Here is a 21,311-nt window from a genome sequence, read left to right on the forward strand (position 1 = left end):
ATTCACATACAAATAGACAATGGCAGTATCTCCATCCTTGTTTTTCTTGACATACAAAGTATGCTCATACGAGCACTTATGAAACCATGATCAAGAAAATAGGAGTCCATACGAGTATACCACGCCCTTGGTGCTTGTTTTAGACCATACAAAACTTTTCTCAAGCAATAAACTTTATCTTTTTCACCCTTCTTTTCATAGCCCAATGGTTGTTTAATGTAAACTTCTTCTTCAAGTACACCATTTAGGAATGCTGACTTGACATCCATTTGGCATATTTTTCAATGTTTTTTAGCTGTAAGAGAAATGATCATACATATAGTATCTAACCTTGCAACAGGAGCAAATACTTTAAAATAATCAATACTTGGCTTCTGCTTATACCCTTTTGCCACCAATCTCGCCTTAAAGCTTCCACCTCTCCATTGGGCTTGTACTTTGTCTTGTATACCCACTTGACTCCAATTGACTTTTTTCCTTTTGTTAGAGTAGTTAACTCCCATGTATTGCCATTGCTTTGATCCAACAATCATCTTTAGCTGCTTCCTTAAACATTACTGGATCACAATCTGCAAAGAAAACATAATTGGCAATATTTTCCTCATCATCATCATCAGGATCTTTATCATCACCAATTTTATAATCTTGCAAATGAGCAAGCGGACGACACTCACGTTGTGAGCATTTAGGTATAGAAAGAGATGATTCTTTTGGAATTGGAGGACAAGATTGCTCGCAATTATGATTAATTGTTTCCACTTTATTGTTTATGAACACTGGTCTGGTAATGATCTCTTTTCTTCTTCTGACCAATCCCATGCTCCATCTTCGTCAAAATTAACATCTCAACTGATAATCAACTTTTGAGTCTTTGGATTGTATGGCTTGTACCCCTTTGTTTCTAAGCTATAGCTAATGAAGATGCATTTTTCTGCTTTATCATCCAGCTTCTTTCTCAACTCATCAGATATATGTGAGTAGGCAATGCAACCAAACACCCTTAAATGACTGTGTTATACCTAAGGGTCTTAATTCATGTTTGGTGATAATAAATAATTAGTATGCTACTATCTATCTTGGAAGTGTTTGTATTAAAATTACAGGTCTCAAGTTTAAAATTGAGAAATTGCTTCAAATCAAGATTGTAAGAGAGCAAGAAATTGAAGCAAAGATCAAGAAGACACTACAATGTAAATTATTTTCATCTTTTAAATCTCAATAGTTAGATATATTGGCTTAAGTCTAGGTTTTTCTAAATTTTTTTAGTGTTTCTATTTTTTACTATTTCTTGACTAAAGAAGAGTAAAATGAAATTTTCACTTTTGAGGAATGCAAATTTATTTTTTGAAAGTGTTTTAATTGAAAAACTTATCAAATTAGCTTTTTAATGGTTTAAACAGATAAAAAATCCGAGTTCGGATTAAAAAGTTATGAGTTTTTAAAGTCTAAGTGCCATTTTGTTTAGAGAGCATTTTCATAGCTGAAGTTCAGTTTTTAAAAGTAAGTTTTTGGCACCCCAATTTTCTGCAGCTGAAGTGGGGGACTTCGGCAACTGAACCTAAATTTTGATAACTCGATAAAATGGGATTTTGAGAGGTTGAACGAATATATTTGCATTTAATACACTTTCAACGGTCATTTTCTTGCCAAAATTATAAATAGAAACTATTTATGACCGGAGGGAAGATACAACAACTATTTCTTTGAGAATTTATTATGTTTAAAAAATTTTCTTCTTCTCTCTCTTTAAAACTTGAGCTACCATAATTGATTTGTAATGCCCTCACTTTAGGTAGTCCGTACATTCTACTATTTTGATGATTAACGTCTGTTCGAACAGTCAGGATGTCTGGAACTACACTCAGACTAGAGTGAAAAAACATAAATTGACTGAATAAAAACTAAGTAAAATTAAAGAAAAGTAAAATAAGCGAAGTACAACTCGATTAAATGGGCCGGAGTCACGGCGATGGGTGACCATACTGGGAAGCGACTGTAAAGTCAGTTGCCGATCCCAGACCTACGAGAAACCCTAGGAGATAATTTTGGGATTTAATTAAAGGTCTAATGAGGCATAAATGACATTAGAAATACTAAAGAAAATTCAGGAGAATTTATTTATTGGTACAAACCAAAAATAACCCGATGAGCCTAATGAATGACATTTTGGTCATTTTAACCCCAGAGTTGAATTTTGACCTAAATGTCAATTAAAATAAGAGAGATTAAAACACATAAAATAAATTAAATCATGAATTATGGTATGGAAATTGGGAAAAGAAAAGAAAAGAAAAAGAAAATAAAACTTATTGCATGGGCATGATGTCATAATGACATCATTTAAATTATTTAGCCAATGGAAAATTGACAAAGGGTTATTAAGAGATAAGAAGAGTTAAAAGAAGACAAATAATGAAATTAAAATCCTCTTCTTCTTCCTCTTGCTCCCATGGCCAAACCACACTCTCCATAGCTCTCTCTCCATTTTCTTCTGCTACACTGTAGACGGGTAGGGATGTTACATTTATTAGTATTAGAGTAAAGGTTTAGGCGTTCCTAGGCATAGGTAGATAGAAAGATATAGCATGCATAACATGCATGAGCCCTTATTTAGGAGTTAAGGTGACAGTAATGCAGATCTGTTCTTTGTTTGTTTTATAGGATTGATGGAGTCCGAACCTTCAGAGGAAGGGTCCTACAGACCTGAGGAGGAGGAGATTGGTAGCCATGCACCTGTCCGTAGTCAGGGGCGAGACAGGAGAGAGGAGTCATCACATGGTGCTGTGGGTAGAGCGCAGTAGGCATTTTTGGAGCAGATGACTCAAATGCTCCTCCAGTTTATCGGAGCCATCCCACAGCTATAGCTACAGCCACAGCCTATACAGTGGTCCCCAATAGAGAAGTTGAGAAAATATGAGGCCATCGATTTTATGGGTAAGAAGGAAGACGACCCAACCGCTGCTGAGCATTGGCTAGAGCAGATTGATAGAGTGTTGAAGCAGCTACATTGCACACCAGAGTAGCAGCTAAAGTGCACTCTGTCGTTACTACAGGAGGAAGCCTACCAGTGGTGGGATACGGTGTCTAGAGCGATACAGCCTACAGCACTTACATGGGACTTCTTCTTGACTAAGTTCAAGAAGAAGTATATTAGTCATGTGTACTTAGAGGCCCAAAGGAGAGAGTTCTTAACTCTGAGGCAGAAACAATTAACGGTCTTTGAGTATGAGAGAGAGTTTGTGAGGCTTGGTAGATATGCACGGGAGATAATGCCTACATAAGCAGACTGGTGCCATAGGTTCGAGGATGGGCTAAACGATAACATTAGACTTCTAGTGACAGCACATGGGTATACAGACTTCTCCCAGCTAGTGGTTGCAGCTCTCAGTGTAGAGAGAGTATGAAATGATGAGCAGTCTCAAAAGGATAGACAGCGAAAGAGAAGTTCTAGACAAGGCCAGTCTAGTACACTAATATCTGATAGTAACAGGCCCAAGGGTTCCCAGGGCCAGGGCTAGAGACAGAGGTCTCAATTTAGCCAGAGAGGAGGATAGTCTAGAGCATTAGTGGGGAGTTCTCTAGACACAACAATAGAGGGATTAGCCTCCATACCATTATGTACCCACTGTGAGAGGAGGCACCGAGGAGAGTGCCGATTATTGACTGGGGAATGCTTCCGATGCGGAGCTACTTATCACTTTCTATGGGATTGTCCCCATCGGAGTGTTCCTACTGCCCCACCACCGACTGAGAGATCTGCCCCCACAGCTTAGATGGGTAGATGACCCACTAGGCCATAGGTGACGGGTACCTCACAGAGACCAGCTTCTGAGACTATTGAGCGATCCGAGGCCCGAGTAGCACCTCGTGTATACTCTATAAAGGCACAAGAGGAGCCAGATCCAGTAGATGTTGTCAAAGGTATATTCTCTCCTTATAATATTTCAATATATGTATTGATAGACCCAGTATATAAGATGAAAGAATATAGGTGCAGTTCCTTGACTATTTACACCGGGTAAATTTTGAGGATGAAATTTTATTTAGAGGGGAAGAATTGTAATGCCTTCACTTTAGGCAGTCCATACATTACATTATTCCGATAACTAACGTTTGTTTGGACAACCAGGATGTCTGGAACTACATTCAGACTAGAGTGAGAAAATATAAATTGACTAAATAAAGACTAAGTAAGATTAAAGAAAAGTAAAAGAAGTGAAGTACAACTCGGTTAAACGAGCCAGAGTCACGGTGATGGGTGACCATACTGGGAAGCGACTGTGAAGTCAGTTGCCGACCCCAAACCTATGAGAAACCCTAAGAGATAATTTTAGAAATTAATTAAAGGTCTAATGAGGCATAAATAACATTAGAAATGTCAAAAAAAATTCAGGAGAATTTATTTATCGGTACAGACAAAAAATAACCCGATGAGCCTAATGAAGGGCATTTTGGTCATTTCAATCTCAGAGTTGAATTTTGACCTAAATGTCAATTAAAATAAGAGAGATTAAAATGCATAAAATAAATTAAATCATGAATTATGGTATGGAAATTGGGAAAAGAAAAGAAAAGAAAAGAAAAAGAAATAAAACTTATTGCATGGGCATGATGTCACATCATTTAAATTATTTAGCCTATGGAAAATTGACAAAGGGTTATTAAGAGATAAAAAGAGTTAAAAGAAGACAAATAATTAAATTGAAATCCTCTTCTTCTTCCTCTTACTCCCATGGCCGAACCACACTCTCCAAAGCTCTCTCTCCATTTTCTTCTTTCAAGCTCAATTTTCCTAAGCTTTCCCACCTCAAAACCCTAGTTTGCCTTCACGAAAATTCATCCCTACATCACAGGAAGCTCTAGGCAGCCACAAGGAGTAGAAATTTCAAAGTTTTAACAAGCCCAAGAAAGTGATCAAAGAGGTTAGTGCAAGATTACTCTTCCTCTCTTCTTTAAGTATGTTAATCATGCCTAAGAAAGTGGAATTTGAATGAAATTGAAAAGAATTATTGACTAAATGCATGACCCAAAGTTCGGCCAGCCTAGGGAAGTGAGGGAGATGAATTTAATTGGATTAAAAATTTCAATCTTAGCTTAGATAATGTGGAAGATGTGGTATATATGTTTAATTGAATGTAGTATGCATAAATTGAGGAAATTGAGTTAGGGTTTGACCTAATAGTTAGGGTTTTTTGAAAATGCTTAAAATTGACCAAATTGAGATTGTTTGTTGCTTTTTAGAAGTGCCATATATGCTAATTGAAGTAAGAGAGTTGGAGGAAATTGAAAATTGAGAGTGCTTTCTTGTGCAGGTTGTGGGACTCAATGAGTCCAGTTTGGTCTTTGACTTATAACTGAAATTGTGTGGCTCCAATTGGTATGAGGCCATTTGGAGGTGAAACTGACTCAAAACACTCCATTTTTCATGGAGAAATCATACCCAAATTTTATCTAAAACTTGACTAAATTACTATTCCAATCCGACTGACCATACAAGGAACCCAGAAAAATGACCAAATGAATAGTACACATTCATTTGGCCATAACTCCCTCTAAACAGGTCCAAATAACCTGAATTTTATATCATTGGAAAGCTTATTGAAACATCAAGAACAATTAAATGAATATAGGATTTTATCCTTATTTACTTAGGGTAACAGATTCCATCTTGATCAACACCTACCTCCATATATAACTAGTAGGAGTCAACACATGCCCATACACCCATACACAGTACAAGTATGAAAGCAGTATCAAACTCAAACCATCTATATACAAGATAACTGTGCTATCTCAGGTCTAAAGATTATATGCACTGATATTATTTATGACAATGCATTAACAAGAGTAAACTCCATATGCTTGTCATAAATGTCACTGGTTCGGCCTACTTATCATGCATAAGTGCCTATCATTTTTGTTATATGGCATGAGACTCACCATTTCATCTTATTTACATCTCATATAAATAACTTGGGAACAAATATGATTATAATATTTCTGGATAAGTCATGTCCTTATTATGAAGTATCCTCGATTGTGAACCAATTTATGATACTTTGTGCTAGAAATACTGTCACTCATATTCTTAACAACTTAAGAATATAATTTTTAACAAAATATGAATGAACCTTTTCTATTACATATAAATATATTATGTAAATGAAAAAGTGAAAGTGTATTTTTATTAATAAAACATGTACAAGATATATACTAAATGATATGCTCTAAGGCATATTACTAACACTAGTTCCTGCATATCATAAGAAATATGAGAACTGGCACCAGTATCTAAAACCCACGCTGTAGATGAACTATAAGCATCACCAGCATCTAAATAACAAGATATAGACATACCTTCTGAAGGTGTATCCTTCTTGTCCTTCAAAGAATCAAGATAATCTGGGCAGTTTTTTTTCCAGTGCCCATCCTTCTGGCAGTGGAAACACTTTCCTTTGCCTCCATCAGCCTTGGTCTTCCCTTTCTGTTTAGCTATCTTCTTGGAAGGTCCTGGAACTTGAGGTTTCTTTTTCTTATTGCCCTTTTTCTTGTTGGACTTTTTAGCAGAAGATGATGCAATCAAAGCTACCTCTTTTCCTTTATTGCCTAGCATATTCTTTTGGATAATAACAAGCATGTTAAGTAAACCAGCCAAAGTGTATTCCTGCTTAATCATATGAAAATTTGTCACAAAATTTCCAAATGACTCAGGTAGGGACTGAAGAATCAAATCCGTTTGCAGTTGAAAATCCATGTTAAAGTCAAGATGTTCTAGCTGTTCTATAAGCTGAATCATCTTGTGGACATAATCCACAATATTCTGTCCCTCAGAAATCCTCATTTGAAATAGCTGCCTAGATATCTCATACCTAGCATTCCTACAATGCTCATCATACAACTCTTATAGGTGAAGGAGGATCTTACTAGCACTTTGCATATTTTCATGCTACTTCTGTAACTCATTATTTATAGAAGCAAGCATGTAACACTTGGCTCTCATATCATGCTCCCTCCACTTATCCAAAGTGTCATGTTTCTCTTGAGTGGCCTCTGGAGGTAAGGGACCGGGAACATTTGAGTCTAGAACATATCCAATACGTTCTAGGTTCAGGACAAGTTTTAAATTTCTTAGCCAATCATAAATATTAGGTCCAGTCAACCTATTGTGATCAAGTATGCTCGCAAGGATATTGGATAGTGGTGGTTGTTGTGTGCTCATTATTATCAGAAGAATAACTGCAGAAAATAACTATATTAATTAGTAAATGCATCAAGTAATTACCCAAAATAATTATGGTCTTTTAATCAAATTGGTCCTCCCACTAACTTGGCGAATCCTACACTTCCAAAGTAGGAAACGAAAATCCTGGTTGGATGGATTTCTAGTGGGTGATTGAATTCTTATAGTCTTATTGATCATCCTCAGGCACATCCATTATTAGAATTAGAATAAACTATAAGTGAGCAACTCCTTGCCCATCATATCTTATGTGAGGTTCAATCCTTTATCTAGCCCCTAATGCTCAAAATCTCAGGCACATCCATTATTGATTTATCTTGCATTAGTTAAGTTGATCCCATTAAGCCAGTAAACATGCAAATAAATTTAATGTCCTCAGGCACATCCATTATTGGGCATCAACTTATTTACATATTTACAATATCTTATGCTTAACAATTATTCTTAAGAAAATCTCTTAAATAAAATGCATCAAATGCAAGTATTTAAAATTTCTTAAAATAATTGCCTCAATGATGGAGGGCCCATGATATAATTACTTTAATTATACCATTTCCAACTTAATCATTTGTTTGGAAGATTTAGTGGTCGGCTTAATTACTATTATGGTCTCACTTTGCGCATTATCCAATTAACATGCATATATCATATACTTGCATACATTCCCATACATCTCATGCATACATGGATAAACAATAAATATGGTATGATCATGGACTTTCTAAGGGATTCAATTCTGAGCCACCAACAATTGAATCAGGGCATTCCTAGGTGCATTTCATTCATTCATTTTACAAGAGTTGCTGAAGGAGTATATAATCAACACTTGATCTTGATTTCCTCCCACTGGTCCTACCAATGCTCTTGACCTCCTTGATCTTCTTGCAATCAAATTACATTGTAATCCTTGGCATACCAAGGCGAATTTACAAGAATATGGACTTTAAAGTCCTCAAATAAATAAAATTATAACCCAAATTATTGCAACACTTATAATACATGCCACCAAAAATAAAATTAATTATTTTACAACCCAAAGAAAAATAAAAGAAATAAATTCAATCACATTGGTCTTTTATTGTCTATGATAATCCATCATGCATATTACCATTTAACAATTAAATAAAACATACATACTAAAATTAAATTGAATATCTCATATTCAATTAAAAAATTCAAATTTGAATCTCATTTAAACAAATTTAAAAATTTAGATTTGAATCTTATTTAAACAAATTTAAAAATTCAGATTTGAATCTTATTCAAACAAATTTAAAAATTCATATTTGAATATCATTCAAACAATTGAATCAAAATTTAATTGTGTAATTAAAATTTTTAATTAAACAATTTAATTAAGCATGGGCCTAATTATGAGCCTTAAAAACCAAGCCCATACATCAAATCCAAAACCATGCGCATGGTTGGTGTACACAACCATGCAAGCCACCACACATGAGGACCTCAACATGCATGCCGCCACCATTGGTTAATCCAAACAGCTTTATATCAATTCAATCACACAATTAAATCTCAATAATTAATCTAAATGGCAAATATAGTGGCTCTGATACCAATTAAAGGAGCGGAAGCATGTTGATTAGTTCATTAGAGCACTGAATTTCAAAAATTTTCTTCTAGGGTTACATGCATCATACCACATCTCTTATGTGTCTAATTAATTTCAATACTCAATTGCATATTAAAACACTTTTAATATGTATTAGGATCTATGTTTGCCATTCAAGATTGTGAATTAATAAATTAATTTATTTAAACCCTAGTTTAAAAGAGAAGTTAGGGCACTAACCTCTTTGATGCACTATGGATGTAATTAGCACTTTTAGGAAGTACCTAGGTCCCCAAGTGTTGTCCCTCTAGCTTGTCTACACCAAGATCACCAATGGGCAGCCCCCAATTTGCTTCTCAAGCCTTTGCCAACCAATTATAAATTGAGTTTTTGCCTTTATAGAGGTAATATGTATGTATAGGAGACTAAAAATAATTTCTAGCAATTTTAATTTAAAGAATTTTGGGTAATTATCTTTGAATTGATGAGACAAGATGAAGAGAAGAGGGAGAGAGGTGTGCCGCCACCTTGAGGAAGAGAATAAGAGTGTTATGTTTCTTCTTCTTTTTTTTTCCCCTTTTATATAATTAGGTCATTAAGTCACTTAAACCCTATGCTACATGTCACCACCTTATTGCATCTTATTTTTAATTGACTCAAACACATTAATCCAAGTGTCAAAGCTATACTTAATCTTGACTTTGATCATCTTACATGATAGGAAGACAAATGACAAGCTTATATGATGCCATGTGTCATCATCTCATGGTGCCACGTGTCATCATCTCATAGTGCCACGTGTCATCATCTCATGGTGCCACGTGTCATCATCTCATGGTGCCACATGTCACCATGTGAAATGACCAAATTATCCTTATGTTGTAATTTTGAGTTCTCAACCCAAAATCATTATTTCTCATCTTCAAATTAATTTATATCAAATATAAATTAATTAATTAATCTCTATTAATTAATTTCTCACAATTAAATTCATATTTAAACACTTTAAATATAAATTTAACTTATGCTATACATCAAATAACCCAGATTTGGTTTCAAGTCATGCTAGGGATTTTGCAATCTTATTGCAAACCAAACCTATTTAATTAATCAATTAAACTCTTTAATTAATCAATTAAATTACATTTTACTTGGTGATTATCTTGTATATGCATGTGACTCACTAGACTCATCACTAATTAGTAATGAAATATGATATTAACTCTTAATATCATCAAAACTCTTTCTTACAATAAATGATTTCTCTAAATCATTTTAGGCATCTCATAGACCATGGTTGACACCTAGCATAGCGTGCCATAGCCACCCAATCAGTAACAAAGAATAACTTAAATGAACATTTAATCACATGTTACCATGCACTAGAATCTCTCTGTTACAAAATCTTAATTCGAGCTGGAGTCATGGTTTATGTCAAACCCCATTTACTATGAATATTATGTTCTCTTTTAATTCTAGTTATTGATTAATTAGATTTTCTTGTCAGAAACTCTTTTCTGACTAAATTTGGCTGTCCTGGCCAGGAACTTGAAATATCAAGAACAATTAAATGAACATAGGATTTTATTCTTATTTACTTAGGGTAACAGATTCCATCTTGATCAACACTTATCTCCATATATAAATAGTAGGAGCCAACACATGCCCATATACCCATACACAGTACAAATATAAAAGCAGTATCAAACTCAAATGACCTATATACAAGATAACTGTGTTATCTCAGGTCTAAAGATTATATGCACTAATATGATATATGACAATGCATTGATAAGAGTAAACTCCATGTGCTTGTCATATGCGTCACTGGTTCGGCCTACTTATCATGTATAAGTGCTTATTATGTTTGTTATATGGCATAAGACTCACAATTTCATCTTATTTATATCTCATATAAATACCTTGGGAACAAATATGATTACAATCTTTCTGGATAAGTCATGTCCTGTGTAAAGTATCCTCGATTGTGAACTAATTTATGATACTTTGTGCTAGAAATACTGTCATTCATATTCTTAATAACTTAAAAATAGAATTTCTAACAAAATATCACTGGACTTTTTCTATTACACATAAATACATTATGTAAACGAAAAAATAAAATTACATTTTATTAATAAAATATGGACAAGATACATACTAAATGATATGCTCTAGAGCATATTACTAAGAAGCATCAATAGAGAGTGAGAAAGAGAATGGGGCCAAGTGGGTGAGAGAGAGAGAGAGAGAGAGAGAGAGAGGGTGAGAGAGGGAGAGAGAGTTTGTGTGGGAGAGAGAGAGAGAAAAAAAGATATTTTTTTATTTTAATTTAAAAAAAAAAATTAAATGGGCTATCTTTAAAATTTCTAATTAGACTTTCTTAGACCCATTGAGTACAATTAAACTTAATTAAGTTTATTTAAGAACTACCCATATTAAATTTAAACAAAAAAAATTATTTAAATTTAATTAAATTAATTTTTCAAAAAAATATATTATAATAATTTTTTTTTCAAGATCATGTCACTGAATTAATAATTCAGCTCTATGCCTCTAATTAATCTCACAATCATATAATTTTTTTTTCATCGTCGGGTTCTTCATGACCTCAATGCATATACTTATAATAAATCACAAAATAAGGGTCTACACTCTTTGATTTTTACTTTAATATTTTATTTAAATTTATTATTTATATTTGTATTAATATTTAATTTTTCATTATTTCTTGATATTTTTATAATATAATTAATAAATTATTGAAATAAATTTTTTTTTTCATATATTAATTTTATGGTTTTTAGTTATTTTGATATTATATATATAATTTATTAATTATTACTTTTTTTCCTTTAATATTATTATATTAATGTTTTATGTTTCTTTAATAAATAATGTTATATGTGGTTTAAAAGGATAAAATAATAAATTATATATAATGGCCTTTGATTTGTAACTTATAGTCATTATTTTGTAATTTTTGACTGCTGAATGACCAAACTTTGAATGCAAAAGTTAATGATATAACATTTTTGAATTAAAATTATAATGATTGAATTAAATTTATTTTGAATTTTTCTTTTTTATTTTTCCTATAAATAGTAAGTTTTTTGTGCCATTTGTAAAATACCAAACTTTCTTCTATCATCTTTCAAATTATTCTTTGATTTGTAATGAAATAATAAATTATATTTGGTGGCCATTAATTTGTAACTTATAGTCATTATTTTATAACCAATGATTACTGAATGGCCAAACTTTGAATGCAAAAATTAATGGTATAATGTTTTTAAATTAAAATTATTTAATGATTTTTACTAATTTAAAATACATTACATATATTAATATTATAAAATTACTTCTTCAGTTTTATTTTTACAAATGTACGCATAAGTCCATGTTTAATCTCTATTTTGTGCTATTAATATTATTTATTAAAAAATTTTAAATTTAATATAATTAATTAATTATTATAATTTTAATGGAGGGTGAGCTGAGCTCCCCAATTGATATATATTGTGTTTATAGGTCGGATGAGTCAAAAACTTCCCGTTGAAAGGTCCATTTAATGGCTGGACTCTGTCCGGTTGAATTCTTGAAATTGGGCCCAAATGAGCCTTAGAGTTGGGTTAATGAATAGTTAAGCTTACTACGGGCCTCGGGGGCTTTACGTTGGCCCAGGTCCTAGTGTCGGTCCGGCCCATAGGTTGAGTCGTGACAGTTTTGTACTTTTATTTGACATTCAATTTGTTGTCTGTTGAAATTTATATGCATTCTTAATTCCAGATTTTGAGACAAATTTATTCTAACTCTTCTTAGCAGCCATTAATATCCTGTTATTGGCTTTCTTACCTTGCAAACAGTTTAAATTAGCTGAATTTTTTAAAATACCAGCAGTAGAATGCTTCTCTCCTGAAATATATGTGAAACTTTCTTGATTTAGAATTCCTACTAGCATATATTCTTGGGTCCACAAATATTTACGAAAAACTGCTAAGTATAAAATTGTTCATATACTATCATGGATTTCTTTTTCAACATATTTGGAGGTCTTGGATATGTCAGGCCAGGTGTTATGGGTGGTAAGGCTGCTGGAATGGAAGTGGTTGCTGTATGATCAATTCCAAAACAATCCCATCTTTATACAGCAGCAGATGAAGTGATAAACTCTCTATTTGATTTGCAACCTGAAAAGTGGGCCCTGCCTGCATTTGAAGATTGTAAATATCAAAGACCTTGGTCATTTGTTCAGTCACATAACATGTTTGTTTTCACCTCAATTTTCATCAGAAAATTGATTTCTGATTGCAGGGATTGAGGGTACCTTGCCAGTGGAACCTTGGCATATTGGTGGTCCTGTAATTAAGGGTTTTGGTCGTGGCTCAAAGGTTCTTGGGATCCCCACTAGTATTGAGAATTGATCATTTCTATACATTTGGTAAAAATATCAATTTACTTGTGGCTCTCAACTCTGCTCCTAATATGACCTTAAGTTTGTAATGGAGTTTGAGAGTATGAGAACGTATTTCCTATTTTTTTTTATTTTTGTCAGACTTCTACTCAACTGAACCAAAATAGGATGCATTTCCCTTTTTCTGTCTCATCTTCTAACAAATCATTATTTGTTTTAGCTAATCTATCCACACAAGGTTATTCAATGTTGCTTTCGGAACATCCCTCTGGCGTTTACTTTGGTTGGGCTGGATTATCAACGCGTGGTATATATAAAATGTTCATGAGTATTGGTTGGAACCCATATTTTAACAATGCAGAAAAGACTATAGTGAGTGTAAATCAACCCAAATGGTGGCCTGTGCATGTATTTTTGCTGTTTTCTAATTCTGGTTATTATTATCGGAACCATGGCTGCTTTATGAATTTGATGAAGATTTCTATGGTGAGGAATTGCGTCTTGTTATAGTTGGCTATATTCGACCAGAGGTATCATCAATGCTGATTATTATATTTTCTGCTCTTTTCCCCTCCCTTTCTCATCTGTCTTGTAATTCTGTTTATGTTAACAGGCGAATTTCTCATCACTTGAGAGCTTGGAAGAAAAGATTCACGATGATAGAAGAATCGCAAAGAGAGCCCTTGACCTTCCATTGTACTCAAAATATAGGGACGACCCATACTTGAAAGCCTCTTCATTGTGATGGGAACGATGCATAAATTTCAAGAAATGTTGGGGGAAAAAAAAAACTTTGATTGCTACAACATTCATAAATAATGTTGTTAAAAAAAAGTCATCCGATATAAATTTAATGTTATATAAAAAATGAGTCTAATAATTTTTAGATTAAATATTTATACTCATATAAAATTAATTAAGATGTATATATATTTAAAGTAATTATAATTAAAATAATAAATACTTACTAAATATATTTTTATAGTCAAATTTATAACAATAGCATAAAAAGAGAAAAAAAAAAAGATAATTATGAGAATCTGTGAATATGTACTTAAGAGAAATTTTAATTTTATGGTTTCTTAGTTTCATATAAAATTTAATTACTTTATTATAAAAAATAAAATAATTTTACATAAATTTACCGTTAATCTTATTAAATTTTTATAACATAATTTTTTTTATAAATTAATTAATTATAAAATTTTATTAATTTAATAAAAAATAAAATTTTCTTAAATAAAAAAAAGCACATATAATATTTTTTTTAAAAAAATCTAAGAGAGTAAATTTTGTTAAAAATTTATAGGAATAAATTTAAGTTTATTAAATATTATTTATTAAATTTTTAAAAAATGTTATATATTTTTTTATATGAATAAATTTTATTTTTTTTAAATTAATGAAATTTTTATAATTAATTATTTTATAAAAAAATAATTATTCTATAAAAATTTTATAAAATAAATTTTAAATTTTTATGAAATTATTATTTTTTTTAATAAAATAATTATAATTTGCACGAAGCAAGCGACGGTAAAAGGCACTGCGCTGAATGTCCTCTTTTTAATTTTTGGAGTGCACGCTATTATCGTGGTTTCCAAAAATGCAAAATTGCAAAATCTCAGGAGCAGAAACCCCTCAAAAACCCTTCGGTTCAAGCCAAAAGCTACTCCTTGGTCCGAGATAGTCTCGAGACGGAACCCCAATGGGAGAAGTACAGGAGCAGCTGCAGCAGGACTCAGCCATGGAAGTAGCTGCAGGAACCACTCAACCCACTGAACAAGACTACTTGTGGCCTGCAATTAGGTTTGATTTGCCTCCACGGAGAACTCACCATTTCTATAAGCAGTTCAGGAATGGTCCAAACCCTAAAAATTTCCTCAAAGGCGTTAAATGGTATCATACCTTTGCATTTAGAGGGTCTATTTCTCATCTCTTTGCTCGTCTTCCAATTTTAATTATTTTTTTTTTTAAATTTTTCCAAGGTCTCCCGACGGTTCGTGTTTTTTAACGAGTTCGGAGGACAATACCTTGCGTGTCTTCTCATTGTAAGTTTTTAAGCTATGCAGAGTATAATGCGGAATACAAAAATGGGTATTAGAGATTTTTCTCTAATTCTTTTATAGATAATGCAATAACTTAGTACTTATGATTAGACCAGATAATGGTGGCAGCAGTGATTCTAGTGCTTGTTCTTTAGATTCTGATGGAGGTAAGTTCATGTTTTGTACATTATGAAAGAAATTTATTTGGGCGATAGCAAATGACTGTTTTTTTTCCCCATATGTTTACGGTTTTAATATTTTGGGTGTCAGATTCCTATGAGGCAAGCCTCGTTGTGACAGAAGGGGAATCTGTTTATGACTTTTGTTGGTACCCATATATGACAGCTTCAGGTGCTTTCATTGAATTTTATCTTCTTGAATTTTTGGTTCATTGCATTTGCTTACAATGGTTGGTGATGTTGTTAGATGTATATTTTGACTTGAAAATTGCTTGGCTTTTCAGACCCTGTTAGTTGTGTGTTTGCTAGCACTACTCGTGACCATCCAATTCACCTTTGGGATGCTTGTTCTGGCGTGGTATTCCTTTCATTATTTTTTGTATTGTGGTTTCTGTTTCCACCATCAGATGAAATGAATGGTTCTTTATACTCTAAATTGAACATGGTAATTGTATGAAAACAGAGGTCAGGATATTTTGTTTGCTTATGCTGGGTATACTTTGACTGGCTTTTGTATAAATGAAGAAAACAGCTATTTTAGTCCATTTTTGGTTTATGCTTTTCTTATATTTGATCATGGATGCTGATTATTGCAGTTGCGTTGCACATACCGTGCTTATGATGCTGTGGATGAAATTACTGCTGCCTTTTCAATTGCATTTAATTCTGCTGGGACCAAGTAAGAATATGATCCTTTGGGAGGTTTATACTTCGCCTGTTTTTCCTGATTATGCTTTCTATCTTTCACATGTCATGCATGTGTGTTTGAGAGCAAATTTTGTCTTTAGGCCTTGTTGGGCATTGAGTCTTATATTGATATATAATGTTGTATGCATAGCAAAATATGTCCTGGAGTCTGTTTGCAAATTTTAAAAATGAATCAAAGTACTGTGCACCATCAGTACAGTGCTGTTTATTGTTGGCATTGGCTCATTTGTTTAGTTTTCTCGAAGTCAGTTTAGAATCCAACAACATTTAATATTTCCTCAATACTTGCTTTGTCTGTTAGGATGTTTGCTGGATACAACAAATCCATAAGAGTATTTGATGTACATCGGCCTGGCCGAGAATTTGAGCAGTACTCAACACTCCAAGGAAATAAAGAGGGGCAAACAGGTTTATTCCTTAGTTTGGCTACCTGAATGAATTATTGGATAATTAATAAAAGTGATAAACACACCATTCTCAATTGTTTGGATTCTACAGGTATAATATCTACCATTGCCTTTTGTCCAACTCATAGTGGAATGCTAGCTACTGGTTCTTACAGCCAAACTGCTGCAATCTTCAGGGAGGACAATATGGAACTCTTGTATGTTTTGCATGGTCAAGAAGGTGGGATTACACATGTAAGTGAGAATCAATTGTTTCATTTTGATTTTGATTATTGTACAAATGAATAAAGGCAAAATTTTTTTCCCTCTTAGGTCCAATTCTCAAAAGATGGAAACTATCTTTATACTGGAGCACGGAAGGTAAAATATGTAGCATTGCACATGTTCCTACTTTATTATCTTTACTTCATGTAAGTATGTTTTTATCATATTGACTGTGTAGCCTGGATATTGGATAATGGATGCCTATAGCCGTGAATTTTTTATTTCTTTTAGTGATTCTGGTAAACAATTTTTTTTAACATGTGTTTTTTTTTTTTTTTTTTCTTTTAATTTTTTAGGGTAAGCTACATGAAGAATTATAGAATAAAATTCCCACCTACTCCAAGTTTGCAAGGGTTCATACTTGTTTTATTATGTTAAATTTTGTGGTGATGACAGTCATTGACTGTAAAAGTATACTCATTCCTTCCATCTTCTCTGTACTCTAGTATTACTGCTTCTGGTCTTATCCATATCAGATGCAGCAAAGCTGCTGTTTTTGTTTTCAATTCATTATCACAATGGTGTAAGTGCTTCTTATGAACTAGGCAGTTTTCAAGTTTGGTGCCTTATAATCTATAACTTGATGTTTAACCCAGAAAAACATAGTGCACATTCACACACATGTATACTTAATTTTATTTACAAATTTAATTCATATCATATGTGCAATTGACAACATGCTGTTTAAATTTCTTACAGGATCCATATATACTGTGCTGGGATATGCGGAAAACTGTTGAAGTTGTGTACAAGTAAGTAATTTATCATTGATCATTTTTTTTCTCATGAATAATTAAATATTTGTGAAGCTTGTAAAAGAAATAGGGAATATATAGGTGCATACTTTTGTACTTGAGATTTTGGTTTTGCTCAAGCTGTGCGTAGTAATTCTGATGCAAGTCCAATGATACATGTGATAACTGTGACAGCATCTGTGTAACTGTATTTCCTATGTGCTTTGTATTATTAGGTTATACAGATCCTCAGAACAAACCAACCAACGGATTTTGTTTGATATTGAGCCTTTTGGCCGACATCTTGGCACAGGTGGTCAGGTATCCATTTGTGCTTTTATCAGTCTTTCTATCTATGGTGAAGTAAAAGGCTACAGCCATATCCATACTCATTTGTTTGATCTCCAATTGATTGTTTGCCCTTTTTTTTTTTTTTTTTTTTTTTATTTTGCATTCAGGATGGTTTGGTACATATATATGATCTACAAACTGGGCGGTGGATATCTGGCTTTCAGGCTGCAGCAGGTAGTTATGAGCCATATCCTTTCATACTGTGGCTTTTGCAGTTATGCTTTGTCTATCCTTTTTCTGATCACTTTTGATTGTTATACCATACAGATACAGTTAACAGTTTCTCTTTCCATCCATTCCTGCCTATGGCTGCCTCTTCATCTGGTCATCGTAGATTTCAAGTTCCTGATGAGGGCAACGAGAATTTGCTTTTGAATGGTACTTCAATTAACCCAAGTGCTTTGTACTATTCATCTGGGCATACCTTTTGCCGTTTTCAATGTGTTTCCCTCTCATGCCATCTTGTATATGCTTGCACGAGATATTTAACTGGAGTCCTAAAACATGAAAAAGAATAATCAAATGGGTTTTGGTTCTATTTGAAGCCCAACTTACTGGTTTCAATGATCAAATGATTAGTTTAAATTGTGGTTGATCAGGTTAGCAGGAGTTTTCCAAGTTTGAATCCATTAAGTGAATTATTTATGGTAGATTGATGTTACATTTTAATAACCAATGTTTTGTTTCTGTTTTATATAGGTGATGAAAACTGTGCTTCTGTGTGGAGTTTTTCCTGTGCTTCAGCAATGGAGAATGGAGGTGACATCAGTGGTGGTAATTTTACCAGTCAATCAGAAAATGATTTCCATCACCAACAATAACCTTGAGCCCCTCTGCAATGTCCTTCAGCCTAAGTGGTGACACCTTACATAATCTTATGATGTAACTGGCAAGAGAAACGTCATTTACCTTGTTATTGTGTATTCTGTGAGTAGATATAGACGAATTGATGTCTGATTTTGTTAAACCTTGACCATACAACCCAATTGACTGAATAATTATCTGCAGCAATAGTTGTAGTACAGTAAATGCACTTCAACCATTGATCATAGTGAGTCTTCCTTAAATCACATATCAATGTGCAGCATCCAAATAAAGTTGATCCCTTGAACAGCTGTGGTTGAGATCCAGCATCCAAGTCTCAGTTGGCTGCAAGTATTTGAAAGAACCAAATAATTTTGGTACAAGAGGATGACCAAATTTGAGAAGTCATCAAGGGCTGCTGAAAGAAAAGGTGTATAGGTCCCATGTATTGTACGCTTGATCTCTATACCATGTGATGAGCCTCTCTAAAGTTTGCATATTCCTTATCACCATTTCGTGATTTGAACCCCACCATAAATACTCCCCTCCCTCCCTCTTCCCTGCTTGTAATTACAGGTGCTATTTTTATACTTTTTTTTTTCCCCTCTTTTGAAGAACATATGTTTTCTTGTGTTAGAACGTTGAATTGACAATCTAGATTTATTGTCTGCCACAGCTAATAGGTAATAACCACCAACCATTCACTCTTTATAGCGCGGTTTCCCACCAACTAGCAGCTCATATGTCTGCTCGTTTCATTAGGAGACTTCCTGTATTATAATAATAATAATAATAATAATAATAATAATAATAATAATCCAGTGAAACAATAGCATTGAGAAAATAGTTAACGAGAAGGTTTACAACCTTTGGTCTAAAGTATTCTGCTAAACTAAAATAACTACATAAATTCTTTTCAAAAAAAGAAAGAAAGAATGATCTTCTAATAATGGAAAAGGCATTTGGATTTCATATTATATCCAAAATTCCTCGTTTACCTTATCAAGATGAGATATTCTGCTTTAACCCATACACAAATGAAAGCTTGGGGGGGACCTTGTGCCTAAAATTCATTGTTCTCTCTCCTCCAATCATTCCTCTGCATTATTTTCTGAAAAAGTCAAGCTTACATTTAGTGGTCGACCCAAACCACCATCTTATAATGGTAGAGAAAGGCAGGGAAGGATTCTAATAATCTATTCCTTTCAGTAGCAGACCAAACCATAAGAATCAAAGAACCTAAAAACTTTTGCATTTTCTCTTACTCTTTTTCCATTAATGCATTTAACTTTTCAATGATCAACCAATTGCTTTTTATCAGGGCACCTAACCTTTTGTGCAAAGCTCGTGCATGGTAAGTAAAAAATAGGTTGCGAGAAGACATCAATGCAAGCCTGTTGGTCCATTGACAATTAGCTACTGCGTCAGCTATGCTTTATTCATTGTGCTCATTTAGTTGCATTGGACCATCCACCTGGTTTGGTAACTTACCTTTCCTACACTAGAGGGGGCATGATTAAGTACAATCTAATCTAATACTTAACTAAATAAAGAAAATTTTAATTACTTAATTACCTAATACACATCTCTTGCATCTCATTTTATTCCCTTTCAAGAGGGTCCAAATAATGTGACAACACTCTTTAACTTCACCTGCCTTCTACTTTAATTCCCTACTTCTTCCTTCCCTGCCTTAACCCCCCAGCCAATAGGATCATGCACTATACCCATATGCATTGCTTGCTTTAGCAACTATTCCTTGCATGTGATTTTGTCCACTATGATTCTAATCAACCTAATTAAATTGTTGATTGTTCAAATAATTATAAACCCAGTACATCAAAAGTAAAGTGATGAACGGATTCCCTCAACGAAAACGGTTTATATGGCACCTGTACTTGTTTCAGCGATGTCTTGCTTGTATATCATAAAAGGGGCAGCCTCCTTTAATGAGGTTTAATGTTCACTCCATATGATTGCAATTCATCTGTTGATGATTTTCAAGTTAAGCCCTAGAGGAAATTAAATCTATGATTCCCATTTAGGATTATCCAAGAATTGAATACTAGCAAGGTTGGGCAATCTTTGATCATTGGTATGAATACTAGATTGAATTTTTTATTTGAACTTCTTTTCTTTGGCATTCTTTATTTGCAGTAGCCACTTGTTTAAGCCTGAAAAACTTTGACATTGATAACAAAATCACCAGGAACAATCCATCAGAAAAATCTAGACAATTCATGGAAAGCATGGGAGAGAGAAAGTCTCAAATTTGACAAGTCCCCTACCTTTTGTCAATATGTCCCCAACACCACAAGACAACTGCCATCTCACATAAAAGGAGATTGATACCTATAAGCCGATGAAAGAAAGAAAGATAACCAAGAAAAGGATTTGGTTGCAAAGTGAACGGAATGAAAAAGAAAAGGAAAAGAAAAATAATTCAACTAAAGATGATTGCAATGTGGTTACCCACATTGAAAGTACTCTATTGACATTGCCCCAAATATCCATGGAAGTTACTTGTTTGGGGCTAATTCTTACCATTGATAAGCCATATTGGCACTCAATCAAGCAAATCTAAAATTGAAC

At 33.4% G+C, this 21,311-nt stretch overlaps 1 protein-coding gene and 1 pseudogene across 1 annotated transcript; both read left to right on the top strand.

Moving 5' to 3' along the window:
* Positions 1–12,536: 12,536 nt before the first annotated feature.
* Positions 12,537–14,070, top strand: LOC110666740 (bifunctional riboflavin kinase/FMN phosphatase-like; annotated as a pseudogene).
* A 719-nt stretch (positions 14,071–14,789) lies between these two features.
* On the top strand, positions 14,790–18,964 carry LOC110666729 (uncharacterized). The gene is made up of 14 exons (XM_021827325.2): positions 14,790–15,123; positions 15,213–15,275; positions 15,384–15,439; positions 15,543–15,623; positions 15,736–15,809; positions 16,048–16,130; positions 16,461–16,567; positions 16,658–16,800; positions 16,879–16,926; positions 17,530–17,582; positions 17,801–17,885; positions 18,023–18,089; positions 18,183–18,293; positions 18,615–18,964. Exons 1-14 carry the CDS (start codon positions 14,933–14,935, stop codon positions 18,734–18,736), a joined length of 1,284 nt encoding a protein of 427 aa, XP_021683017.2. The 5' UTR covers positions 14,790–14,932; the 3' UTR covers positions 18,737–18,964.
* The last annotated feature ends 2,347 nt before the right edge of the window (positions 18,965–21,311 follow it).

The sequence above is a fragment of the Hevea brasiliensis genome, chromosome 18, assembly GCF_030052815.1.
Source record: "Hevea brasiliensis isolate MT/VB/25A 57/8 chromosome 18, ASM3005281v1, whole genome shotgun sequence".
Taxonomy (NCBI): Eukaryota; Viridiplantae; Streptophyta; class Magnoliopsida; order Malpighiales; family Euphorbiaceae; genus Hevea; species Hevea brasiliensis.

What these genes read in the sequence shown, in the direction of transcription:
- LOC110666729 (XM_021827325.2), top strand. Translation starts at nt 14,933, where the DNA reads ATGGGAGAAGTACAGGAGCAGCTGCAGCAGGACTCAGCCATGGAAGTA. An exon ending in TTCTTTAGATTCTGATGGAG is followed by an intron (nt 15,440 to 15,542) that starts GTAAGTTCATGT and finishes TTTGGGTGTCAG; the next exon opens with ATTCCTATGAGGCAAGCCTC. An exon ending in CCCATATATGACAGCTTCAG is followed by an intron (nt 15,624 to 15,735) that starts GTGCTTTCATTG and finishes TTGGCTTTTCAG; the next exon opens with ACCCTGTTAGTTGTGTGTTT.